The following is a 26,843-nucleotide window of genomic DNA, read 5'->3' as shown; positions in this document are numbered from 1 at the left end:
GGCTGTGTCATTTCATGCACTTGGTCATCTCGGAGTTTAAGGAACAGCTACAAGGAACCTGGAACAGAACAGTGTCTCCCAAGAAGCTCAGGAGGGGCCTGGAAGCACCTGAGCCCAGCTTCCGCCTAGATCCCCACATGCCTGGAGACCCCCAAACCAACAGACATGACAAATTTCAGGGAGAAGAGCTGCCCCCTCACAACAGAGGAACCCAAAGCACGTGGACAGGAGGGGGAACACCAACCCCAGGGATGCTTGTGGCCACCTTTGGCCAGACCAGGCCTGGATCACTGAACTGGGGAGACGGAGTGTTGGAGCCAAGGGTGCCAAATCTATGAGCAGGGAGAGGAGGGTAGTGATGGAGACCCCTGGCTGTCAGGGGTCAGACATGGTCATCATGGTCTCCAAGGTTCTGGCATCTCTGGCTGATGCAGAGGGGAAGGGAAAGCCACCTGTCTCTCTGGTCCCTTCCTAAGGCACCGTAGGACAGTGGACAGGTGGAATAGATGGGCAGGGGGAAGTGCCCACTTTCCAGCCATCCTCCTCCACCTTCCTCACCAACCCTGGAGGCCTCACCCCAACGACCCCAAACTCTCTAGGACCCTGGTCAGTGTGGTCCCTTACTCCTCACAGATGGCAGTTGGCTCTGTTAACAGGCCCAGGGCCTGATGTGTATGGGACTGGCCCAAAGATGTGCCTGTCTGTGACCGCCAGTGCCAGGCACCCGCAGGCCAAGATGCTGAGTCACAGTTCACACATTGGGTCCATTTTCCCTTCCAAAGCTCTGGAGGGAGCTGGGGAACCCACAGAGCGACACCTCCATTACTTTGAGTTATCTTTTTTATTCTTTTCTAAATCAGGTGAGACTGCGGGGGCCACTCTGAAGTGGCAGAAACATGGAAAGCTGGGTGAAGGAGCTCCCACCTTGTCTTCTCTTTACTGACCACAGAAAAAGCCACCGGAGACTAGAAGTATCTCCCTAAGAAGAAAAAGATCCAGTAGTTCCCACGGGACCACAAATCCCCACCTTCTGCTTGTTCAGAAAGCAGGGCCAGTGTGGCTCATACCAGGCTCACTGCTCTTGGAGAACCCTTTCTCTGCAATTTATCACAGATAAATATCAGCTTGTTTCAAGCCTTCAGGAAGTATTGGGGTTGGGGGGGGGGTGCTCACAGCTTCATCTTCAGAGAGCCTGGAGGAAGGGAAGCCTTAGAAGCAGCCTTGCCCTCCGTGCCACTTCCTACCGCCTGGAGGCTGCCGTCTCCATTGAAGGGGGCCCAGCCCTGAAGGTGGAAAGGCTGGGCCTTGGGTCTCAGGCCATGAGCAGACCACAGCAGGGGCCCTGGCTGGACACCCCAATGGACACCGGGAAATATAACTTCACCCCCGCTGTTTCAGTTCCAACCAGTTGCGGCTGAACAGTTCAAGGCCCGAAAGAATGACGTGCCCTGGGTGGTCACTTCTGATTTGCCGGGCGAGTGGAGGTGACACACAGCCACCCGCCCACATCTGTCGGCCTGCAGGCGTGGGGGAGCAGGCCTTATCTACAGAATCTGCTGGGGTTTCAACCACACCGACAGCTTAGAAACCAAACGCTTCCTTTCTGCAGAGCGAGTGTCAGCTCGTGCCCCTGCGAACTGTCAGTCTCTGCTCTCCAAAGCACAAGAGAGGACAAGAGGGTCCCTCTATTGAGGACAGGCTGCGTGGCCAGAGGCTGGAGTGGCTGGGGGAGGGTGGGGGGAAGGGGGACCCACAACAGCCATTGGGTTGACTGGTCCTCGGGGTCTGCAGGAGCATCTCCAAGGAGCAGACGTCAGGCAAATGGGACCCACGAACCTGTAGGAAGCACCCACTTCTCTTCTGGCGAAAGTTGCCATCCTCTGGGGGGTCCCTCTGAGGCTTCACCTCTTGGAAAGGAGCAAACTCAGTATGCGATGCCACCCCCATCTCTTGGGAGTCAGGCGGCCCTCAGGGAGGCGCCCACCCCAGGCTGGATAGATGCTGACACCTCAAGGACAAGCAGAACAAGAAGCACGAAGGGCACGTTAGCTTTTTCTTTCCCTGTTTTGTTTTTTTTCTTTAAACCTAAGGAAGCAGGTTCTGAGAAGACAGCACAGCAGTGTTGGGCCTCCCCAGCCCGAGGGCCACACGAGTGTCCCCGTGGAGGGTGTGGCAGGAGGGGGACTGTCACACGGCGGTGCGCGTGGGCGTGCTGGGCTGGTTCAGCCGCAGCGTTTTACACAACCAGCCGGCAAAATCCACTTCTTCCACCTCGGACCGTTTGATGAAGGTGTGGTTCTGAAAGGGAAGAACCTGCGTGAGCAGCCCGGCAGACTCCCAGCCCAGGAGGGCACCAATGGGGCCTGGCCGAGGAACCAAACCCAGAGCAGGGAGGTGCCAGGGCTGAGGTCACACAGCCTGGGACGGGGTCTTAGGTGACAAGGAGGCTTCTCCGTGCTCCCTGGAGCCTAGGGTCTCCCCCAACCCCTCCAGCACTGCTGACTCTGGGGTGGGTCTGCCTCTGGGGGCCGTCCTGGGCGCTGTGAGCTGTGGAGTGGCCTTTCTGGCCCCTGCCTCTACTTGATGCCAGGAGCCCCCCAGTTGTGACAGCCACAGATGTCCTCAGACATGGCTGATGTCCCCTGGGGGCAGAGTGTCCCAGGTGAGAATGTCTGCTCTGGAATAATGGAACTGTCTGTGAGGACACGTTCTGTCCGGGCAGCAGCCACCGGCTGGAGAGCAGAAGCGCGCCTCCTCCATCAGGTTAACTAACTTAAACAGCCACCCTGGAAGTGGTTCTTGCAGTGCCAGAGGGTCCTAATTCAGAATGGCGAGGGTCCAGGCCCCCTGCATGACATCAAGGCCCCGACTGCTGCTTCTCATGCCAGCTGGGGGAGCTGAGATTGCCCTCACCTTCCTCAAGGAGCAGCAGACTTGGGTGAAACACCAAATCAAGGGAACAGAACTCCTGCGGTCAGGGGGACAATGAGCCCTACATGGCATGTGGTGTCACACAGGTAGAGACCTGGAGCTGTCTTCCTGCACCATGTGAACTGTGCAGTGCTCGGGGGGGACAGAGCGGGGTATAGGAGGCTATGGGGGCCGCAAGGTGAACTCCCTTGTTCTGTGGGTCTGTATGTTCTACAATGAACACGTACTTGTCACGTCACGCATGCCTTGAACACACATCACTGGACTCTATTAGGAGTTTCTAGAAAGAAGCAGGTGGACGTAGACCCCTTCCCACAAGGCGCTCCAGGCCAGGCTCAGACCACAGCAAACTGACTACAGCAGAAGAACACGGACTGTAGTACAGCCAACAGTGTGCCTTCCTGGAGGAGGCGCGAGAGCAGAGGCTCAGATGGGGAGAGAGCAGCAGGACATGTCCTCGAGGGAGGGCTGTCCTGTGCAAAGGTCCTGAGGTGGATGGTGGAAGGGAGGCTTGGTGGAGGAAATGGAGGGGAGAGCGTGGTCCTGCAGGGCCTACCACATGGCATGGCTCGGTTATCCAAAGTACCAAGTCGCAAGCGCCCTAAGAGGCTCCCTCTCTCCCATGTGGACATTGAGAATCATCTTATGCCTGTAACTGGCAGTATATTTTCTCTTGGAGACATAGGACATGTGAATAAGGGGCTGTCTTAGCATCGGGGGTGACTCAGGTGGTCAGACTTGGTGGTGGAGGGAGGCCCATCACTCACAGCAGATGTGGCTGGAAGGCACTGTGATGGTTGTCCTGAGGCTGCTGGCTGGCAGGCCTGCTAGGGGAAGGTTGGTTTTGGGGACCACCTTGGTTTTCAAGGACACAGAACAGCGTGGGCTTAGAGGAAGGCAAACAGCCCATGGTGCCGCTGCCGCCTTGGAGCCCAGTGATTCCTGAGACACAGCTCCAGCCCGGAGCACGCAGGCCCTTCAGCACCCAGGGAGCCAAGAGGACCATGACTGCTCTGCACGGCACCCTCCAGCCAAGCAGGCAGACCCATAGGGGTTCTCCATCTTGGTCGAGCTCCCCATGCTCCCTGCAACATCAGAACTAGCTCAGGGGATTGGGGCAAGGAGGCCTGCCAGGGGCTCGGGCACAGCTGGTACCCCCCAAACTCCAAAACCTGTGGGTATTACTCACCATGAGCATCTTCAGATCCGCTCGCTCTGCTGGGTTCTTAATTAGGCTGCGGGTTCCAGGAGGAGGGAGAGAGGTCAGACGGTGGGGGAGACAAGACAGGCAGGAATCAGTGGCCAGGGGAGGAGATCTGGGACCAGGCAGCCCTGGCCAGTCAGATGCCTGTGTTCTGCTGACCTTTGCTGCCTGGTCCCCGTGGGTGAGGGGCCCCACTGCACCCCTGGGTGTGACAGCAGGATGCCCGGGAGGGAAGCCAAGAGTCTGAGAGCAGGGCGAGAGGGAAAGGGAAAGAGGGTGGGAAACCCCCTCACTGCTGCTCCGTCAGAGGCCCAGCAGCAACCGCAGTTGAATTGTAATAAAACCCCCAAGTCAGGGAGTCCAAATGTCAAAGTGGAACTTTTTCCTTTAAAAAAGCAGAACTGTCTAAAGGCAGCTGCTCAAGGCAGCTCAGGGCTGAGTGGCAGTTCTTCAAACACACAGACAACCACACAGGGCACAGAGGGGCTTGAAGGGGAATGGCTAGACCCACAGTGACAGGTTGGCTGTGAGTGAGGCAGCCTGGGGCTGCAGCTGCTGGCAGGGTCTGAGTCCTGACACACAGGGCACCCAGCTGGCTGGCCCTCTGGGTCCACAGCCCACTGGCCCAAGGCCGTGTCACCCAGACACGTCTCTGACTTCAGAGGGCGGGAGGGCAGGGACGGCTGGCACCTCCCAGAAACTAGCTCAGAAGGTCTGCTTGGGAGCTGGTGGGTTACAGCTTGAGGGGTTAGGAAACTGGGGTGCCTGCTGGCAGAAGGCTAGGCAAGAACGGAGGTAATTCCAAAGAGCCTGAAATCCTTGTTTGCTCAGGGTTTTGGAGACAAGTTGGGGATGGCAGCCGAATGCCATGACTCAGCAGCCTCGGGAAGGAAACCTGGGTTCTCAGGTGTGCTCTGATCCCGCCAGACCTGCCGTCACCTGGCACTGCTGAGGCCTGGGACCAGGGAGGACAGGCAGTCAGTCTCAGGAAGCAGGCGGCCTGACCCCGCCCTGTGCTGGAGCCTGTGGAATCTTACCATTTATTTACAAACTCCTGGAAGTCCTGGGTGAAGACGCCATTGGGCAGCTTGGGAGGTGGCTGTGGGACAGAACAGAAGGGCATGGGTTGGAGCTCAAGAATGGTTCTGGGGGAGTTCCCATCGTGGCGCAGTGGTTAACGAATCCGACTAGGAACCATGAGGTTGCGGGTTCGGTCCCTGCCCTTGCTCAGTGGGTTGACGATCCAGCGTTGCCGTGAGCTGTGGTGTAGGTTGCAGATGCGGCTTGGATCCCGCGTTGCTGTGGCTCTGGCGTAGGCCGGCAGCTGCAGCTCTGATTAGACCCCTAACCTGGGAACCTCCATATGCCGCGGGAGCGGCCCAAGAAATAGCAACAACAACAACAACAAAAGACAAAAAAAAAAAAAAAAAGAATGATTCTGGAATCAGGGGAAAGATGCTTCCTAGTCCTGCACTTGTGTGGACAGCTTGGCACTTTCAGGCACCCCTCTTGGAGGCAGAGGTCACTCCTTCCAGCAGCTTCCCAGGTGGCCCTACTGCCTACCCTGCCAACTGGGTCGGGCTCTTTCTAGGTTTTCTTTCCAAAGCTCTTGTTGGGGGATCGTAACTGCTTCCTGAGGGAAGAGCAAGGCTCATTCTCATTTTATGGATGAGGGTGGTTACTTTTTTTTTTTTTTTTCCTTTTTAGGGCCGCACCCACGGCAATATGGAGGTTCCCAAGCTAGGGGTCCAATCGGAGCTGTAGCCGCTGGCCTACACTGCAGCCACATCAATGCAGGATAAAAGCGGAATCTGCGACCTACACTACAACTCACGGCAACGCCGGATCCTTAACCCACTGAGCGAGGCCAGGGATTGAACCCACAACCTCATGGTTCCTAGTCAGATTCGTTAACCACTGTGCCACGATGGGAACTCTGGGGTGGTTACTCTTGACCACAGGCCTTACTGCCTGAGCCACCCGCTCTGGAGGTGTTTTGGAGTGAGCTGAGGGCCTGGGCCTCAGAGAGGCGGCTGGCTCTGGGGGTATGGGCCGGAAAAGAGGGGGAGCCCAAGCACAAGTCAGAGGGTGGGCAGAGCCATGTGAGGGTCAGGGCATGTCTTGGGGGGCAGCAGGTCGTCTTCAGGTTTAGGGGTGGGAGTGGCCCGCAGCCTTCCTGGGAGGACGAGCTCATGGGCATGGGCGGTGCTGCCAGGTGTAGGGAGAGCTGTGTTGCCAGAACCACCCAGCCCTGTTCTATCACCACTGACCCTGCTCTGAGCTGCTCAGCTCACCTTCGGCCAAGCCTGGCCACCGCAACTGCCGAAAACACACTCCAGTCAGAGAAGGTGGGGTCAGGTCCTAAGGAGGCCACTCCCATCCTTATGCCTGGATTTACCCATCTGTACAATGGGACTATTCACCCTGCCCTCCCAGGGGTGGGGACAAGGATTGGGTGGGTGCTTTGTGCCTCCTTCCCAGACAGGTAGGTGATGCCTGAACTTTCCCTGATGAAGTGGGGTTTATGACTTCTGGGGCATATGACTTCTGTTTATGAACTCTGGGTTTATCAGAGACACCAAGATGCTCAGAGAAACGGGTGCTGGTGACAGAACTCCAGGGAGGGGCCGGGCTCCTGAGCCCCAGCACTTGACCTCTGGGCTCAGGGTGAGAATTCTAGGTTCATCTCTATGAGAGAAAAAAAAAAGTCCCTCAGGGCGGGGAGGTCTGTGCAGTGTGGGAGGAAGTGAGGCCACATATCTTCACACCTGAGAACATCCTACTGAAAACATCTCCATCTCCCCCTGCGGCCCCTCCCCAGCAAAACCCACAGTCTGCATGTTGAATTCTCTTCTTTTTAGTGAGCCATCTCCAACAGAAGTGGCTTAATTTCATTGGTGTGGAGACCTGCCAGTGGGGCTCTGGGCACGCACCTCATTCACGATGTAGTCCAGCAGCTCGAAGATAGCCATGGCCGGCCGGCTGTCCATCCCGTGACCTGCCCCGGGCAGAAAAAATGACAGGTGAGACAGGCAGGTAGCCACTGCGCTTTTGTCGGGTGCCAAGGCCCCAGCGCCCTGAATGAAGCCAAGCGCCCTTCTCCCCACCCAGCTTCCTGGAGACTGAGCTTGCTTTCCTGGGAAAGCAAGTTCTCTCCTGAGCCTCTGGTGAACTGAAAAAACAAACCACCAAAACGAACAGGAACGTTTGTTGAGAAGGCACATATCTGGCGCGGTGCCGCATCTGGGCTGTGCCAAAGTCAAACCCCAGCTCCAGGGCGCAGGCGCGGTGAGGGGGGCTGAGCAGGCAAGGGTGGCAGTGTGACCTTACTTTGAACCGAGGGTGGAGACAGCCGAGGGCCCTGGAGCTGCTCATGACAGTGGCCGGCTAGGGTGGCTGACCCCTGTCCTAGACCCAGCTGGCTAGGCCTACATTTGGCAGCTGGACTTTCGCCTTCTGTCCCCTGTCCTGAAATGGGCATGTGGGCCGGGGCTGGGGCTGGGGGAGGTGCTGGCTGCCTGCATGTCCTGGCACAGCCCACTGCTCTTCCCCGCCTGGAAGGTCCCGATGCCATCTGGGAGTCAGCTTGGGAGGGGTGAGGCCGGGGCCTGAGGACACAGATGTGGGCGGGGGTGTTGTCCCTTCAGAAGAAATCAGGACATCCCAGCAGGAAAGGAGAGGGTCCGGGCTTGAAAACACCTTGAAAATCACCATCTGATGACCCAAATGTCTGTCAGTGGTGAACCGATACACACCATCCATTCAGGTGCTGGAATATTAGGTAACGATAAAAAGGAGTGAGGCACCAACATTCGCCACAATGAGGACAGACCTTGAGAATGTGACGCTCGGTGAGAGAAGCAGACATACAAGGACACAGAGCGTGTGAGTCCATTTAAACATCCAGAACAACACATCCAGAGAGAGCGAGGATGGATTCGTGGTTGTCAGGGGCTGGGGAGGGGAGGGAGACAGGGTTTCCTTTTGGGGTGAGAGAATGTTCTGGAGTCAGAGAAAGTGACCTTTGGACCACCTGGTAAACATATAAAAATCCACTGAGTTGTATGCCTGCATTGAGGGCATCATACGGTGAATTCTATCTTAATAAAACTGTTAGAAACCAATCAAACGAGCAACTGAAGCCTGCTCCTTTGGAGTCCCAATTCAAGTTTCTTCTTGTCTCTTGACTTAAAAAAACAAAAAACTCCATGTCCCAAGCGTTGCTTCCTAGTTATGCCACCTGAGAGGTGGCCCTAAGCTGTGACAATGACCCCTCACCAGCCCACAACATGGTGGAAGCATCAGCCTGAACCTCACAAGCAGCTGCTCCAGGCAATGCCCGGCTGTCCCCCACCGTCCCCACCGTCCCCCAACCCTACGCTGTATCGGGGCTGAATCCAACTAGGTCCTCCTTTCCCCAAAGGAGACCCTGAGTTCTTTTCCATTTGGGGTCCCTGAAAGGCCCGGCCCAGTACAGCAGTGGCCACTGCAGAGGGCAAGTGGTGGGCACAAGGGTGCCAGTGGAGCCATTCTTTCAGCCTTCCTGTACACTTGCATGTTTTGGGGATAAAATGTTGGGAAAACTACCCACCCGTCCCACAGCCTGGCTGAGGAATGAGTTTTTGGACCCCGCCAGCTGGCAGCAACAGGTGCAGCTGCCCCAGATGGGATGCTTTGGGGCGCTGCTTGCAGCGCTGTCCCCAGAAGCTTCAGGACCATCTGAGGACTGCCGACCAAAGTCAGCATGACCCAGGGGACAGTTGGTGTGAGAGGGGCTGGATGGGAGGCAGCTGCCATCCCCAGATGCAGTGTGCTCCATCCAAATCGGAAGTCCCATCCTCAGGCCATACCGCTGATGGGGCGTCCAGGGGGTCTCGGCCGTGGCGAGATGCTGTGAGGCTCTCCGTCCCCTCCATCGACCATGGGCCGGCCAAATATGGCCTCCAGCTCCTTGGCATCTGGCGGGGGGATGGGGTACCTTCCGATGGACAGCTCCACCAGGGACAGGCCCATGCTCCAGATGTCCGACTGCACCGAGTAGTGAGTGCCCTGCAGCCGCTCCGGCTGTGTGAGAAGGGGAGAGAGATGCCCCCAGGGAGATGGAGGGGGACTGGCACCCTAGATGGTCTCTGCGGTTCCCCTGCAGCCCCATCCTCCCACGCCACCCCTCCAGAGGCTAAGCAAAAGAAAGAAAGCAATTCTATCCGCCCCCCCCCCCCCCCCGCCCCAATACCTGCTTCCAGCTGTGCTGACAGCAGCTCCTTAAAGCCCCACAACCCTTAGTGCTTCTGGAGAGCGACCGGCTCAGGAAAGACAGACAGCGGGATATCTCCTTTTCAGGACAATGCCAAGACTAACTTCTCAGAATCCGCTCCTAAAATCACCTAGCTAGTTCCTAAAATAATGGATGGCTAGTTCCTTGGCTCAGAAATTAACTGACTACTCTCCCTGAGTGGACTTCTACTAGCAGCGGAGAGGAAGCAGGCAGGCATCTCCAGAGAGACAAAAACCCGAGTAAGATGATGATAGCAGCTAGGAAATCAAAGGAGAGGAAAATTCCAGCAAAGACAGAAACTGTACTACAGGGCAGTATAGGCTTTTAGAAAAGCTTCTGGAAAATGGGGAAGAGCTGATGGGGGCAGGGGTGGGGGTGGGGGCGGAACGGGATCCAAATCGCCTCCTGAAAGACTCACAGACATGTAGGACCGTGTTCCCACGAAGGAGTTGGCCATGGAATCGATGAGCTGCCCGCTCACCCCAAAGTCGCACAGCTTGATTTCCCCTCGGGAGTTGACAAGGATGTTGGATGGCTTCACATCTGGGAGCAGAGCTGGCCGTGAGGACGCTCCAGGCTGTTGCCAGCCCCACCCGGCCGGGAGGCACCTGACCCCTTACCTCGGTGCATGATCTGGTGCTTTTCCCGGAGATATGCCAGGCCCCGCAGAACCTGCAGGGAAGTCGCAGGGGGTGGGCCGTGTGGGGGACTGGCCTCTGGACTGGCCCATGGGCCAGGCTGGAGTGGCCATGTGATGGCGATGATACCCAATAGCACCAACCCTCACATGACCACCACCCCCAACCCTTGAGGCGGACACTAATTCCCCCCTCATCTTAGGAAGGACAGAGGCCATGGGAGCTGAGGCCCCATCAGGAGGGCTGTGAGTCAACCAACCGCCCTGCCTCAGAGGTCACCCCAGCCCAATGGGCGGCATCTGTTAGGCACTTTGGTGCGGGGACTGTGCTCAGGCCTCCAGGGGTAAAGGAGGCAGTGGCTATTTCACCCAGTCAGAGAGGGAAGATTCAAAGATGGTGCCTGGCACTCTGCCTCAACGTCTCCTAACACCCTGTCTGTACGGGGCAGGGAAGCATTACTCCCACTGCACAGGAGGAGGGACGCCACCTGCTCAGTCCCGCAGCTGGAGAAGCCTGGCACTGGCACCTCTACATCAGCACAGGGGGCCAACGCTGACACCTGCCACTGGCTTCCAGGGTCTCCTCGGACTCTGGCCAAGTGGAAGGCGGTCAGGAGTAAGAAGAAACCCAGAGGAACACGGGGCCAGGAGCAGGTGCCTGCACACTTACCGCGATGCTGACCTTCCCCAGGATTTCCTCAGGAATTCTCTTGGCTTCTTTCAACACCTGGTCCAGGGAGCCGCCATCCTAGGAGCATCACAGGGGAGAGAGGTAAGTTGCTCTGATTTGTTGCCAGGCAGGGCTGGCAGAGAAGGGACAGGTCCTCAGGGGGAAGCCAGAGCAGCAGTAGGAAAATGAAGCATTTCCCTCATCCCTGGTAGCTGGTCCTCAATTTCCTCCACAGGAAACAGAGGCCAGACCATAGCCAAAGGCAACCTGCTGCCAAAAGAAGGAGCCCCCGTGGCCCCTGCCACCAATGGGCCCTCAGGAAGTAGAAAGGGTGCCAGCGTGCTCCCCAGGTGGCCCATCCTTCCTGGAACTGAGGCCCATAGCTGGACGGCGTGACTCAGTCTTCGGAGGTTGCCACGGCGGCGGCAGCAGCAGGTGGAGCAGAGCCACAGACGCTGGTGCTCCACGAGGCCTCTGGCTGAGCTGCTGAGCTTGCAGCTGGAGTCTGAACCTCCTCCCAGCAGGCTGGCTGCAGCCACAGGAAGGGGAGCAAGAGCATGGAAGTACGGCCTGCAAGCGCCCAGCACTGAAGGGAGGCCCAGCCAGCTGACTGCCTCACTGCTCCCCTGCTCTAGCACCCTGGCTCCAGAAGGAAGGCCTGATGGCTGAGGGGCATGGAAGAAGAGGAGGAAGAGGAGGAGGAAGAGCAATGGCCTCGCCTCTGTCCCCAGGTCCAGCCACTGCTTGCTGCCAGCAAAGGACCTGACATGGTCACCCCAGTTGATCCCCCAACTCAGGCATGGCCCCAAAGCCACATGATAATGAGGAAATGACAGAAACCAAGTGTCTTGTGCAAGGTCGCCTGGCAGTAACCTGGAGACCAAAACCTAGGGTGTCGCCAAAGCACCAAGACCAGCCCAAGACACCCTCATAGCATCCTAGGTGTCCCTAGGACTGGAGCTGAGGCTTAGGGGAGGCAGAAGTGGTTAGAACCTGAACTTGTGGCCGGGCAGCCCCAGCGCCCCTGTATTCTCTAGGACTTTGTGGCCACCAGCTGCCTCAGGGGGCCTCTCACTTCACTTGGGGTAGGGGGAGAAGCCTGCAGCTTAGGGACTCCTGGCCTTCCCTCCCCGGCACTCTGCCTCATCTATGCTCAGGGAGAAGTGCTGTGGTAGGCGTTCTAGAAGACACAGGCCCTCTGATGCTTCAGGAACCTGTGTGGGACTCCTGACTAGCTCCAGACTGAAGGCGAGGGGCTGCACACAGGCGGCAGGGGTGGCTGGGTCGGCCCAGCCCGGCCCAGCCCCAAGCTGAGTGCAGGGCAGATGGGAATTCCTTTTCTTCTCATTTTTTGTTTTACCAGCCGGAAAAGCATTTATAAAAAAGTATGAGTGATCTCGGCTCCCAAACACAGCTCCTTTCATTCTTCGTGTTCTGGAGAGTTGCGATATGTTTGCTGGATTCATTCAGGGAGAATGTCTACAGAGAGGCTAGGGTGGGCCAGGCCCCAGGCTGGGGTCTCAAGTCGACTCAGAACACAGGACAGTGCTGTTCTTTTCCACGACAGCCCCCCCACCCGCCCCCCACACTGTGGCTATCAGCGTGGGTCATTCTCTGTTGGGGACACATCCTGGGCACTATGGTGTTTGGGGCAGCATCTGTGCCCCACTGGCATCTCCCTAGTTATGATAACCACAGACGGCTCAGGCGGCGCCCAGTGGAGGACCTCTGGACCACAGCTAAGAAGACACGGGGACAGGATGTGGTATGGGAGGCATCATAGCGAGGTCTCTGAGTCAGGATCTCACTCCTTACGCACAACCACACACTTTCATTTCACGCGTGTGTCCTCTAAACGTCCTTGAAGCCCTCCTTTCCTTGAGCAGGGAGCATGGGAAGACATTTTTCGTACAAAATTCAAATGCAGACAAATTACACTCTAATCTCACAGCAATCCCACTTGCCTCCCCTGAAGAATGACTTAACATTCTTCCAGATCCTTCTGTGCACTTGCATACACATTCAGGTACATAGAGAAATACAGCTCTAAGCCTGTCTGTCTGTCTGTCTGTCTCTCTATGGGCTCACATTATGCATACTTTCCTCCCAGGGGAGGCTCACATTCGGTGCATACATGCCGGTGCCATTTCTCCTCTGGAAAGCGGCCCTTACCTCCCCCTTTGCTGACGGACATGCCTGATTTTTCATTATTACAGAACAAGGGAGTGCATTCTTCCGTAGATTTGACTAGAGCCCAAGAAATACCCAGAGGTGCCTCTGAGGGCTCAGTCAGCTGCTCCAGCCCCGAGACACCCACTGGCCGACGGTCCAGGCCCTAGTGTCCCCGGTAACAGGTTTAGGCGCCAGGAAGCCGCCAGCTTGCTGTTTCATGTGCTGGCCAGGTGACTCTGGCCTTCTGTGTTGAATCGGGGCTGCCTGTCACCAGTCAGGGGGCTTTCTCACAAGCTGCAGCTGGAATCTACCCAGTCAGAAACAAGTGCCAATTCTCACACAACCCCGAGAAGAGATGAAACCTCAGCCTAAACAGGGGTAGTATGACTAAGCAGGAGGCCAACCATGTGGGATGTCAAGATAGCAGAAACTGAGAAATGGCAGTGATATAGGACCCTCTTGCTGCTTCATTGTTTTGTCCTCCTCACGCCCTCCTACCCCTCCTTAAGGCTCACGTCTGTGGATTGTAATCCATTAGCACAACTCGAGGAGCCCAGGCACACCCAGGCCCGCGTCTTTGCGTCTGGGTCCAATCTACAAGTTCCGTCCTGGCTCAGCAGTAACGAACCTGACTATTATCCATGAGGATTCGGGTTCCATCCCTGGCTTCACTCAGTGGGTTAGGGATCTGGCATTGCCATGAACTGTGGTGTAGGTTGAAGATTTGGCTTAGATCTGGCGTTGCTGTGGCTGTGGTGTAGGCCAGCAGCTGCAGCTCTGATTCGGTTCCTAGCCTGGGAACTACCATATGCCACAGGTATGGCCCTAAAGAAAGAAAAAAAGAAAAAAAGAAAAAAAAAAGCGAACCAGCAAAGTCCAATCAGGAAGCTTTAGAGGATGAACAGAGCAAAGAGACTCACATTTCCCCTGCATCCTCACCCGGAACTGACGCTCTACCCCCACCAACAACAACGAAGGGGAGGGGGTGGGGTTGTGACACTGCCTCTTTTCTGCAAGGGAAAGAGGAGCCTCCAAACTCTCAGGATATTCAGGGAGAACAGGTGGGGGTGGCTGAAGCACCAGAGAGGAGGAGGAGGGAAGAGGAAGGGAGGAGGGAGAGGGACAGGGAGTGAGGGAGTGAGGGAGGAGGGGATTACAGTAGAGATGAGGCTCCCCTCAGACCACGGTGACTTCATATCCTTTTCTCGTTTGCACAGTGGTTGCCAGGTACACAGGCAGATATGACTGCCCTCTTCCAGGTGAGGAACAGGCTCCCAGGGGGCACTGGCAGGCAGGGATCATGTGGCCAGATGGGGGCGAGGCAGGTGGGGGGAGCCCTCCCTCCCACTCACATGCATTCCTTGTGGGCGCTTGCTCAAATCCATTTCCTGACTTCGTTACAAAACTGTCAGAGGGGGGCAGCGTATTTAAGGCGTAACCGAAGCCACCCGCCGAAAGCCCCATGGCATCCTGGTTTTGCAAGGTCCCCGAGGGCCTGGGCCTGGACAGCCAGTCAAGGGCAGGGCCCTACCTGAAGGCCGGTGGCATTTCCTTCGGGGGGCCTTCGGCTCTGACCACTTCTGCTTTCGTTATACCCGATCCCACCCATTTTTGAGCCTCAAGACCAAAGTTCCTTAACAAGGGGGCACATCAGAACGAACTGTGGTTTTAAAAAGAAAGGCGCTTGCCCTCCACCACAGAGGTCTGATTCCACGGGGCTAAGCTGGGGTACAGACCTGGCTCCCCAGACCAGGCACGCATTGGAGGGCACGTAGGAAAGAGCAACTGAAAGTGTTTCCTCGTGTACCCCACTGGCAGGCCTCAGGCCCCAGCTGTGCTTGCTCAGGGACAAGGACTTTCGAAGCAGCATTATCTGTAATGCGGCGGAGACTGGAAACAACCCCAGTGTCTGCCAAGAGCGTTTACCAGATCACCTGACAGGTACACAGGGCCACCAGAGTGCTAGACAGAGGGGAAAAACATGGAGCCAGCTCTGTGCCAAGAGAGGACGATGACCACCGTGGATCCAGGGAAAAAGCAAAACTGGGAGGAGGGTGTCTGGTGTTTAAGGAACAGAGGAACCTATACACATACATGGCCATGCTGCACCAACTCTGTCCACCAGGGTCCCCTAGGGAACAGGACGGAGGCCTTCAGAGTCACAGGCAAGCTGACTTCCTCTCCTTGTCTTGCGTGACTTCTGCCCCCTCACACCCCCTAATTCCATGCCGTGGCTGGGGGACAGGGCCGGCTGGGGGACAGGGCCGCCTGGGGCCCCGCGGCAACTCACCATGTGCTCCATGCAGATGCTGATCTCCCCGTCACTGTAGAAGGCCCCATAGAAGCCCACGATGTAGGGGGAGTTACACTCGTGCAGTACCTGCAGCTCGCGGATGATCTGGTTCCGGATGGCCGGCTTGATCTCCAAGTGGATCAGCTGCAAGGGAGAGAGAAGCAGGTTCAGGACTGGGATGCTGAGGGGGTGGAAACCAGGGGTGTCTATCTCCCTGAGAACAGAGAACACACACCCACACGGAGACGCCCACGTGAAGGTTCACTGCACCAGGATTCACAACAGCTAAAGTGAGGCAGCAGCCCAGGTGTCCCTAGTGGGTGATGGATACACAAAGTGTAGTCCTTCCACACAGTGGACACCACTCAGCCCTGAAATGGAGAGAAGCACTGACACTCGCTACCATGTGGACAGACTTTGAGAAGACAATGCCTAGTGAGAGAAGCAGACACAGAAGGACACACAGTGTGTGATTCCACGGATGGGAAACATCCAGAACAGGGACATCCATAGACACAGAGAGTGGATTCCTGGTTGCCAGGGGCTGGGGGACAGGGGAGTAACTGCTAATAGGGATGGGGCATATTTTGGGGGTGATGGACTATTCTAAAATTGATGGTGGTAACAGATGCACTGTACTGTGAATATACTAAAACCCACCAAATTAAATACTTAAAAGGCGAGTTTCCCCGTGGCACAGTGGAAATGAATCCAACTAGTATCCATGAGGATGTGAGTTCGATCCCTGGCCTCACTCAGTGGGTATGGCATTGCCGTGATCTGTGATGTAGGCCACAGACGTGGCTTGGATTCTGTGTTGCTGAGGCTGTGGCGTAGGCCAGCAGCTGTAGCTCTGATTCAACCCCTAGCCTGGGAACCTCCATATGCCATGGAAACACAAAAATAAATAAACAAAATAAATACATAGCTAAATACTTAAAGGATCAACTGTATGACACGTGAGTTACATCTCAATAAAACTGGTTTTGAAAAAAGGATCACCAGAGGCAATGTTTTTCACTTTGTTACAGGGAAACCTCTCTGTTAAGAGTTTTCTTCCCACCAATTCATACAAAATGCCAGCCTTTCCCAGGAGCAGATCAGGTAATGCCTTGTCAGACGGGGTGACCTCTTCACCTCTGCCCCTCATCAGGGGTGGGTTTTCTGCAGCCCTGCCCTCCTCCAGCCTAGAGACAACAAAGATGCTGCCCTACAATCCTAGAGGACATTGTCACTAAATTCATCATAACATTTAGAAAAGGTGAGAAAGGAAAGGAGTGTCCAGAGTGGTGAAGAAAAAGACAGCTGACACAGCATCAAGAGCAACGCCCAACCACAAACCCCAAATAGGCCAAGATCCATCACACAGCGGGAGAGCCAATGCTGTGGGCCCATGTCCTAGGTGCTCCAGCTGTCGTGATAAGAAAAGGGTGTGATTTCCACCCCTTTGCGGGAGAGGCGGATCAGTATTTTTGTAGAATTGATTACACGCAGGGCCAATGATGGAAAGACAAGAAAGATGGCCCTGCTTGGAGGAGACAAGCCATTAGGAGGGGATGAGACTCGGGTAAAACAGGGTAGCGGAGTTGTTGACAGAGGAATCACAGGGCTCAGGTGATCCTGGGCTTAGAGGACACTGAGGCTGGGCCTTGAAGGACAGGGAGGACTCAGCTAGATGAACAAGATGGGGTGGGTGTTCCAGGCAGTAGGACGAAGCACTTTCTGTTGGAGGGGCGCGTACTGATTTCAGGGGGGCACAGGGTATGCGTGGGGCCCATGCCTGTGACCCTCAAAAACTTGAGAACTGCAGCAGATCCAGGTAAAACAGTGTCTGGTGCCCTTGCTGCCCCCAGTCCAAGCCTCGCGACCCCTCTCCCCACTTGAAGGTTCCCCACCTGACCCAGCCAGTAGAACCTTGAACCCCGGGATACCACACCCCCCCAACAGCCACCCCCCGCAAGACAGAGGATCACACCAGGACCCCAGGTGCTTGCTCCTCCAGTGGCCCGTACCTATGAAGGGACGGACACTCAGCAAGTGCATGCAGCAAACTTGGAAAGGGTGAGATGGGGGGCTGAAAGGGGAGTGCTGGCGACTGTGTGCAGCGTGGCAGGTTTACCCTGGAAGCTGGGAAGAAGGGCGCAGTGAGGCAGACTGTGGGCAGAACCAGTAAGGCCCAACAAAAACACAGCCTGAGCCCCCAGTTTAATTTTGAATCCTCCAGCTGCTGCATTAAGAGTATAGACAGGTGACATGCATTTTTGATGTATTCTGGGTTTTTTTTGTTTTTTTTTAAGGGCTGCACCTAAAATGCAGTTCAAAAATATGGAAGCTCCCAGGCTAGGGTTTGAATTGGAACTACAGCCGCTGGCCTACACCACAGCCACAGCAACGCCAGATCCAAGCTGCATCTGTGATCTATACCACAGCTCTCCGCAATGCAGAATCCTTAACTCACTGAGAGGCCAGGGATCAAACTCCTGTCCTCATGGATACTAGTTGGGTTCGTTACTGCTGAGCCACAATGGGAACTCCACATATTCCATGTAAACTAGGTGCAATGTATCAAAAATTTACTGTTTTGATGTGAGATCAGCTTAAAAATATTAATGAGGGAGTTCCCATTCGTGGCGCAGTGGTTAACGAATCCGACTAGGAACCATGAGGTTTGGTCCCTGCCCTTGCTCAGTGGGTTAACGATCCGGCGTTGCCGTGAGCTGTGGTGTAGGTTGCAGACGTGGCTCGGATCCCGCGTTGCTGTGGCTCTGGCATAGGCCAGCGGCTACAGCTCCGATTCAACCCCTAGCCTGGGAACCTCCATATGCCACGGGAGCGGCCCAAGAAATAGCAACAACAACAACAACAATAACAACAACAACAACAAAAAGACAAAAAAAAAATTAATGAGTTTTTTCACACAGAGCTCTTAAAACCTGGCTTATGTTTCTGCAGGTACAGCACGCTTCAGTTCATGCTAACCAACTTTCAAGGGCTCGGCGGCCACATCTGACCAGGGACTGCCATCATAGATGATGCAGCTCTCAACAGAGAACTTTATGCTGAGAGCTGCAGGGCAAGTCCTTGATGAGAACTCTTTTTTTGTCCAAGCTGCGTCTGCGACCTACACCACAGCTCATGGCAACGCCGGATCCTTAACCCACTGAGGAAGGCCAGGGGTTGAACCTGCGTCCTCATGGATACTAGTCAGATTCGTTTCCACTGAGCTACGATGGGAACTCCCTTGATGAGAACCTTAAAGGAGCTGTCAATGAATGACTAGCGAGCGAGGAGGGTGGAGAATTAGAGAAGCAGGAGTAGGGGTGGACAAGACTGGGTGGAAATGGATGAATCCTAGGAGTCCTGGAAGTCTGGAATCAGGGCCTTAACATGAATGAAGGCCAAAGGAAATCAGAGGCTTTTGAGAAAGATATGGTAAAGGGAGGATGCAGGGGCAGCTGGCACATGAGCTCAACTTCAATGGGTCTGTTATACCTGCGGCTTGTAAAGTGAGCCTTCTGGATCGACTGGGAACCACACCAGGAACCACCACTGAAATTATGTGGAAAAAAAGCAGAAATGGGATGAGGGCCACGTTCCCAAGCAGAGGTGCTTGGAATTGGCCCTGATGACGACCCCGATGCTAAGGGAGAATTGCCCCCCTGCGCTCACTAGCAAGTTTAGGTTCAGAGACGTGACCTCACCTTCTCAGGGGCACACAGCTGGTGAGTGGTCAGATAGGATTGGGGCCGGGCTCACAGAACACGAAAACCCTAGCTCTTTCCATGTCACTACCTGGGCCCTGCAAGCTCCAATGGCTGATGGAATAGGGGAGGGGAGCACAAACTAGGAAAAGAGGAAAAGGGACTGTGGAGAAGAAGCCCTGATAGCGTCTAGTGGGCCAAGGTCAACTGCAAAAGGCAGACCCAAGAGGGTTCAAACCCAACCCAATGACCCAGCTCAGCCTGTTTCTCACTGTGAAACAGAGCTGCTGGTCCTGAGAGTGAGAACTGGGGTCAAGGTTTTAGCCCTGGTTTTGATTCAGGGCTATCACTTGAAAGAAGGCAGCTAAGACGTGGCCTTGGGCAGGTTTATAACCTCTATTCTGAAATCAAGAAGGTGCCGAAGGGAGGGACACGAACTCAAGGCCGAAAACACGTTCCCCTGCTTCAAGCCCAAGGAAGTCGGGGGACCCCTGGAGGGGCAACCAACTCAGGGATTTCTTCGCAAACCCTCCTGGCCCCAGTGACACAGAGGCTGTGCCCCCAGGGCTCCCACAAGGATGCCAGAGGAGTCAGGATGCCACCCTGGAGTCAAGACAACATTTATAAACAGGTGTGACTACGAAAATGGAGACCGGTTCTGTCAGGCCTTAGGAAACTGGTCTCACTGCTCATGTCATACTGGTCAGGATGATCCCCAGCCCATCAGAGGGGCCGGAGGGACAATGGCACACAGCAGGATCTGGACCAGCCTTCCAGAAGCTTCAGCCCCACCCTCACCCTCACACCTGTGGCAGGCTGTGTCTGGAGATCTGATAAGCTCACACCCTCCTGGAATGCGTGGAATTTGGAATTCCACCCAGGCTAGTGGAGGAAGGATGGAGCCCACTGTTCCTCAAAAACCACTCTGTCACGTCCATTTTCCCACCCATGTTCTCAGTTGAATACAGGCAAACAGGCCTCCCGGGTGAACTGGCACTCTGGGAGCCCCAAACCCCTGCAGACTGGCAGAGGGCTCCCGAGCCACTGGGGAATGACGGCCTTGACCTGCAAGACAGCTGGGTGGGCGGCCTCTGTGTTTAACGCATTCAACGTTGGGCAGGTGGGTGCCTACTCTGTTTCCACGTGCAGCCACACAGGGCACAGGTGACTACAGGAGGTTATGACTGTTGGGAAACAAAATCTGGGATCCGCCCTGCCCTGGTTTTTGGATCATTTAAAAAGAAAAGAACTTTTTTTTTTTTAAAGAATTATAGAAGTTCAGGAAAGTTCCAAGAACAGCTATGCACCCTGCCTCCAGCTTCCCCTAGGGATGACGTCTTCTGTGACCGGGGGCTATATCAAGGCCGGGACACTGACAGTAGGGCAGCACTGCTAACCAGACTCCAGGACTCATCTGGCCCCCAAGCTTTAAACCCCGCAGCCGTACTTCACAGGCTTTCAGAAAGCTGTAGACAAACCCCCAGATTTGTGTTTATACAAGGCATGCAGGTGGTCACCTAGAAAAGTCCCAGCCAGCCTGAGAACCCTCTGACCCTGTTGAGAACTCTGATGGGTGCTCTGTTCCTGAGTCCCCCTGTCACCATCTAAGCCTCTCACCCGCCCTTCCATTCCCTGTGCTTCAGGCGGTGGCAGACCAGAGATTTCTGGGGCTGCTCTGGTTTTGAAAAGGCAGCCTGTGGTAAGCAGACAGAAATAGAAAGCATGTGGCTGGAGGTTTGGGGGGGGAGGGCGGGGCTCTGGGACAGGAGGAATTGAGGCAGCGCTAAACCCCGGGAAAGGCAGGTCCTGTGCAGAGCCACCCAGGGCCACGGTGGTGAGGTTTCTAAGGATGCAGTTGGGAACTACAGGACGATGGGCTTCCAGAAAGAGGGGGCTTTCCATGTCTGAAGGAACACATCTATATGAGCTGAATAATGTGTCAAAGTACTGGCCCCCTGTTACATGTATAGAAGCCACTATCCCCAAGGGGTGACCTCCTCTCCTCCACTCCTGACACCTCTCAGGGACCCACCCTGCCACCAGTGTGTAATGGGGAGGCTGCACTGTGGCACAGGAGCTCCAATGAGGGGGCTTCGCAGTTCTGGGCTCTGCACTGAACCGGTGGTGGTGGTTGATGTGATGTGTCCACTTGGCAAGGCCACATTACCCAACTGTTGGGTTAAATGTCAATCTAGAAATCACACTTTTTTTTTGGATGTGATTTAGTGTGGAAATCATCAGACTTTGAGTAAAGGAGATAACCCTCCATAAGTGGGTGGGCCTTGTCCAATCAACTGAAGGCCTTAAAAGACTGAGATCCCCAAAAAAGAGAGGATTCTGCCTCTAGACTGTCTTTGCACCAGCCCTTTCCTGGGTCTATAGCCCACCAGCCTGCCCTACAGATTTCAGGCCTGCCAGCCCCACAATTGCAGGAGCCAATGCTTTAAAATACCTCCATCTCCCCCACCACACACCCCTAGTGCTTCTGTTTCTCTGGAGAACTCTGGCTAATCAAGGTGGTTTGGGTTCCCGTTGCCAAGGGAACCCCTCAATGTGACTATCGCATCCAGCAGCTAGTCTTGGTCAGCAGGTTGTGACGTCAGGGTGGTGCTGGGTCTAAGGGGATTTGATTCTCCTGCTTTCTTCCTGAAAACTCCACTTGCTACCTTTCTTCCAGCCAGTGTTTCTGGAAATCTCAATTTAAGCCATCCTGGAAGGCAGAGGGCAGTCAGAATCAAAGGGAAGCGGCTGCATGAGGCAAGCCAGCATTGCCATAGTCTAACCAGAACCCCTGGCTGGGGGGGAGGGCCTCTGAGCCTGGAAGCCAGTCAGAAAGCAGAGGCCTGAACCCTTCTCTCCAGGAGAACTGCTCCCACCACTCCCACCTGTGTACACAGCACTGGGACAGAGCCCTCACCCTGCCGCCAGTTGCCTCTCACCTTTCTTGCCATGATGAGGCCTGAGGGTCTGTGCTGGACCTTGGTGACCACTCCACCGTTCCCGGCTCCCAGCTCCGAGATCCTTTCAAAGTCATCGTCCTTGAGCTCCCCGACCTTGGCCTTCTGGGTGAGAAAGGCTTCTAGCCGCTTCTTTTGCTGCTCGTCGAGTTCTAGCTCCTCTAGCTTCTTCTGGAGATCCACCAAGTTTGCTCTGTAGAGACCCCAAGGGCAAGGGTTAGCCAAGGGCGTTCAAGCTACCGAGAGATGACTCAGCCCAAGTGGAGGTCTCTGTGTGGCCACTGCATGCTGGGCCCTGGGTTTGTAGCTGGGAGGTGGACAGACCTGATTCTTGTGCTTGAGGGGCCCAAGATGCAGCAGGAAAGAAAGACCACCTGCAGACACACAGCTGAAATCCCTGAGAACTGGGGAAGCTGCCCCTCTCCCTGCTCATAAAGGTTAGGAGACCTCAGGACCTCAAGGACCAGTGCTATGATAGAGTAACCTTGTGGTGCAGGAGGTTAAGGATCTGGCATTGTCACTATAGCAGCTTGGGGTGTGGGTTCAATCCCTAGCTGGGGAACTTTCACATGCAGGCTCGGACCAAAAAAAAAAAAAAAAGGACTATCTCTAGTTCAATGGCCCTGATATCAGACCCAGGAACCCAGCTGTCTGACACAAGGGCTCCAGACCACATGGGAAGGAGGTGAGTGAAGTGAGGAGACAAGCCCAGGGGTTGGGGAGTGGAGGCCCAGGCCAGGACACCTGCCTTTCACAAGGAGGGAGGAGCACACTCATTGTGAGTGGCCTCAGAGCAAAGAACTAGAACCAACAGGTGGATGACAGAGGCTGCAGCAACCATGCCTCGAATTTATATGAATTACACAGGCACTGGAGCAGGGAGGGAGAGGAGCAGAAACTAAACAGCGTGGACAATTCCAGGGCATTTGCTCAGGAATTGTTATATCCTGAGTGTTATTGTAAACAGTAGGTGTTTAGATGCACATGCATTCCTAGAGCTGGTTATTAAAAACCAACCATGTATATTGCACTTTATTGGGTGATTCAAGGAACTTTCCAAGAAAATTTTGACAGCAAGCTATTTCCACAAGTGCCTTGACTTGTCTTTATTTATTTATTTTTTTTGTCTCTTCTAGGGCCGCACCTGTGGCATATGGAGGTTCCTAGGCTAGGAGTCCAGTTGGAGTTGTAGCCGCTGGCCTACGCCAGAGCCACAGCAACACGGGATCTGAGCCTCGTCTGTGACCTACACCACAGCTCACAGCAATGCTGGATCCTTAACCCACTGAGCAAGGCCAGGGATCGAACCCACAACCTCACGGTTCCTAGTCAGATTCGCTAACCACTGAGCCATGATGGGAACTCCATAAGTGCCTTGACTTTGAACCAAATCCTAGAGTAAAAAAGCTGCTCCTTATAACAGGCAGGTAGACACTAGCTCAGTGCACACAAGGACTAGCCCAGGGCTGCCCCAAAGAAATAGAACATATGCCATGTGTGCAATTTAAAATTTCCTAGCCACATTAAAAAAATATATATCAGGTGATCTTAATGTAGAATGCATATTATACTTACGGCTTCCCTGGATTTGAGCAAACCACATTTCAAGTGCTGGCTGTGACCAGGGGCTCTACTCACTTAGAGTGAGTGCAGCTCTGAGAAAAGTCTCCAAAGGAGCATAGGCCACCTCTGGAGGTCTCCAGGCACCATTCTCCAGGGCATTTAAGCCAAGGTTGACCACTCACCTGGAGGAGGCCTTTAGGGGGAATTTAAGCAGGGGATGAAGGGGGAGACTGGAATTCTCACAGGAGCCTCCCAATCCTCAAGTTCAATCATAACTGGCCTACCACTTAAAGAAGGGCACACAGGAGTAAGATGACCTGCTGCTGGGTGATGTCACCAACACTGGTACCTTGAAGAGGTCGCTGGGAGAGAGGGAACCGGGTGACACATCCTGAGCAGGTACCAGGGCTTTACCCATTTAGCTTAATGCCCATCATCCTCCTGGGAGGTGAGTCTCTTGTAGCCTCAGCCCACACAGGAGGGAAGAGGCTCAGAGTAACCTGCCTGAGGGTCACAATGCAAGGAAGTGGCAGAGCCCGGAATCACACCTGTGTCCTTCCTGCCTGCAGAGCCTGTGCTCATGGTAGGGACCCCCTGAACCAGAACCAGGGCCCAGCAGGTGTTCTCAGAATGCTTGGTGAATGAAGACCTGGGAGAAGAAGGAATGGAAAAGATGCCGTTGTACAGAGGAAGGCAAAGAAATGAATATATGTGCCACCATAGGGCTGAAGAGGCAGCTTCTGTGGCCAGACCATGGAAGGTCTCCAGTACTCCCCTCTGACATCTAAAATGCATTCTGGAGTTAGCTGATTAATCCATTTTAAATTTAATGGCAACTCAACTGTGGTTATTTAAAAAAAACCCTGGAATTCCGATGGCTGGCTTCCTCTACGGGGCGAATTCTTAAAGGGATGGGAATCAGAAATTGTGTAAAAGAAAGAGAAGAGAATATGATAAAGGAGCTCTTGTGCTTTTTTTTTTTGAATAAGTGGACTTTGGGGGGGGAATAAGGAACATGTCCCCACACTGAGCTATGCCCTCGGGGACAGAGAAAGCTGTGAACTCACACATGCATGCATCACGGTGTGCTTCCTTCATCTGGTCCTTCATCTGGTCGTAGGAGGCCAAATACCTGAGAGGCACCAAATGTGCCATCCCCACATCATACCTGGTTCTTGGGGGTCACATGGCAAGCAGAGCACAGGCACCCTAGCCAGTGGCCTCTCAGACTGTCCTGCTCTGCTCCAGCATGGAGAACAGGAGTGGGGAGGTCAGACGGACATGCTCTGGAGCCACTCTGGCATGTGACCTCACACAATACTCTGCCATCAGGTAACCCCTAAGGCCTTGATGCTCCTTTCTCTGATCCCACCTGCTGCCCCAAAGTCCTCCTTGTCTCACTCAATTGCCTCAAACCGCCTGCATTTCTCCAGCTTCTCAAGGCTTTGCGGATCCATTTGATTCAGAGTCTCTGCTCACCTGCTTTCAGGGGTCCTGGCAGGCCCCAGACTTCTTACCTAATGGCTCCCAGTTCTCCTCACACCCTGCCCCTCCAAATGCCCCTCACTCTTTGCTCTCCCAGCCTCTAAGCCTCCTCCAGGCTTCCTCACCACTTTCCCCAGGCTCAGGCGCCCCACCCACCACCAGCAGGATCTTCTCAGGTCCCTTCCCCCCAGATCCCTCAGAGACCCTCTCACCCCTCAAAGATCCCTCCCCCATCCTCATTTCTCAGACACCCCCTTGCCCCCTTCCTGGACTTCCATACCCCATGCTCGTCCCCAGGGATCCCATCCTCCCGCCCCATCCTCTCCTCTCTGGAATCCCATTCGCCCCATTCTGGGCCTGCAAGAACCTCCCCCCACCTCCACCTCATTACCCAGGGACTCCTCCCCTTTACTCTGATTTCACTACTAGGAACCCCTAATCCATTCTCACCCCCCAGGAACCCTCCCACCATCACCCTGGCTTCGCTATATCAAAAAGGCCCGCACCCCAGCCTTTTCCTGGCAGGGACCGATTCAATACGCAGAGACCCCTTCACCCTATCTTCTCCCAGTAAGAACCCCCCTCCAGCCCTATTTCTCAACTCAGGGACCCCCTTCCGCCAACGTCGATCCTCAGAGCCGCTCAGCTCTCCTCTCCTCTCAGGGACCCTCTCTCCCCGATCTCGCTATTCTGGGACCCCCCCCCCCCCAATCCTGTCCTCTCCCCGGCCCCGGCCCATCCCACTCACTCGGAGGCGCCCTCGCTGGTGGGGGACGGGCCCTCGGCGATGGCGGGGTTGATGGTGAGCGCCGGCAGCACCGGCTTCCTCCGGGCCAGCATCGGGGCTCCGCGGGCCGGCGGCGGCGGCGGCGGCGCCTCTAGCCGGGGCCCATAGGGGGCGGGCCGGGAGCAGGCGACGCCGACTTGAGCCCGGGGCTGCGGCCGCGGCCTAGGCTGGCGCCGGGGCGGGGAGAATGATCGGCGCTAAGGATCGGGGCCGAGGGGCGCCAAAGGGCACCCGGACTGAAGTCAAGGGATCTGGGCCGGCGCGGCCACCAAAGTCTGGCCGAGGCTGACGCTGCAGCCGGAGCCGGAGAGGCCGAGGGAGGGGAGAGGAGGGAGAGTGACGAGATCGCGGGCCGGCCTATCGCGAGAGCCAGCTCCTAGGAATCGAGCCAGACCCCACCCCTCACCGCGGTGCGTGCGCACCACTCTAAGGCCGCCTCCCGAAGGGGGAAAATAGGCGGAGACTTAGTTGAGGCCAGGCCTGGAGCATGCGTATTAGCTCGCCTCCCCCCACACAGCTTTTGCGCAAGCTCCGGGAGGGGGGCGAGAGGGACAATGCGACAGGCAGGTGTTGGGGGTGGGGAGGCAGCGGAGGAGGGGCGGTCAGACCCCTAGAGCTTTACAGGTGACAGACTGGAACTACATGAGCCAGTAAAATCTTCAAAAATAGGAGACTTAAGTTGACCTAAGAGTCAACTAAAGGCTTTTTGCCAATACGGACCCCCACATCCCCCCAGCAATTAACTCATACTACCAATTACTATCATTCACTCATAAAAGAGAGGTCATTAAAAACTTTTGTTGTTATAAATATATGTAACATAAAATTTACCATTTTACCAATTGTAAATGTGTAGTTTAGTGGCAGTAACTATATTCACACTGTTATGCAACCTTTCCCACCATCCATCTCCAGAACTTTATCTTCTTCCCAAACGGAAAATCTGTCCCCCTTATTGAACACCAACTCCCCATTCTACTCCTCTAGACCACCACTCTTCCTTCTGTCTCTGAATTCAACTACTCTAGGGACCTCGTGTAAGTGGAATGATAAGGTTTTTGTCCTTTTGTGACAGACATTTCACTCAGCATCATGTTCTCAAGGTTCATCCATGTTGTGGTGTGTGTCAGAATTTCCTCCCTTTTTAAGGCTGAATAATACACTGTTG

The 26,843-nt window shown here is 55.1% G+C and overlaps 1 protein-coding gene across 2 annotated transcripts; it reads right to left on the bottom strand.

The window, feature by feature from the left end:
* Window positions 1–822: 822 nt before the first annotated feature.
* On the bottom strand, window positions 823–26,031 carry MAP2K2 (mitogen-activated protein kinase kinase 2). 2 transcript variants are annotated; one of them, XM_047777496.1, is made up of 11 exons: window positions 25,637–26,030; window positions 21,823–22,033; window positions 15,180–15,326; window positions 10,718–10,795; window positions 10,031–10,082; window positions 9,829–9,953; window positions 8,986–9,199; window positions 7,069–7,133; window positions 5,173–5,234; window positions 4,121–4,166; window positions 823–2,298 (listed from the first exon to the last, which is right to left on the bottom strand). In XM_047777496.1, exons 1-11 carry the CDS (start codon window positions 25,726–25,728, stop codon window positions 2,188–2,190), a joined length of 1,203 nt encoding a protein of 400 aa, XP_047633452.1. In that variant the 5' UTR covers window positions 25,729–26,030; the 3' UTR covers window positions 823–2,187. The 2 variants fall into 2 exon arrangements, with proteins under 2 accessions (XP_047633452.1, XP_047633454.1); XM_047777498.1 differs by lacking the exons at window positions 823–2,298; window positions 4,121–4,166 and adding an exon at window positions 4,503–5,090 and having other exon boundaries at window positions 25,637–26,031.
* Window positions 26,032–26,843: the final 812 nt, after the last annotated feature.

The sequence above is a fragment of the Phacochoerus africanus genome, chromosome 4 (genome assembly GCF_016906955.1).
Source record: "Phacochoerus africanus isolate WHEZ1 chromosome 4, ROS_Pafr_v1, whole genome shotgun sequence".
NCBI classification, from domain to species: Eukaryota; Metazoa; Chordata; class Mammalia; order Artiodactyla; family Suidae; genus Phacochoerus; species Phacochoerus africanus.
Note: the sequence above shows the minus strand (reverse complement) of the source record. Positions and strands in the feature narration are given on the sequence as shown.

Bases quoted from the DNA above. Each gene is read 5' to 3' on its own strand.
- MAP2K2 (XM_047777496.1), bottom strand. From the start codon at position 25,728: ATGCTGGCCCGGAGGAAGCCGGTGCTGCCGGCGCTCACCATCAACCCC. The intron at 10,083-10,717 runs GTAAGTGTGCAG...ACTTCCCTGCAG, and splicing joins TGGGGAAGGTCAGCATCGCG to GTTCTGCGGGGCCTGGCATA. The intron at 7,134-8,985 runs GTATGGCCTGAG...TGCCCGGGGCAG, and splicing joins CCCTGGACGCCCCATCAGCG to GTCACGGGATGGACAGCCGG.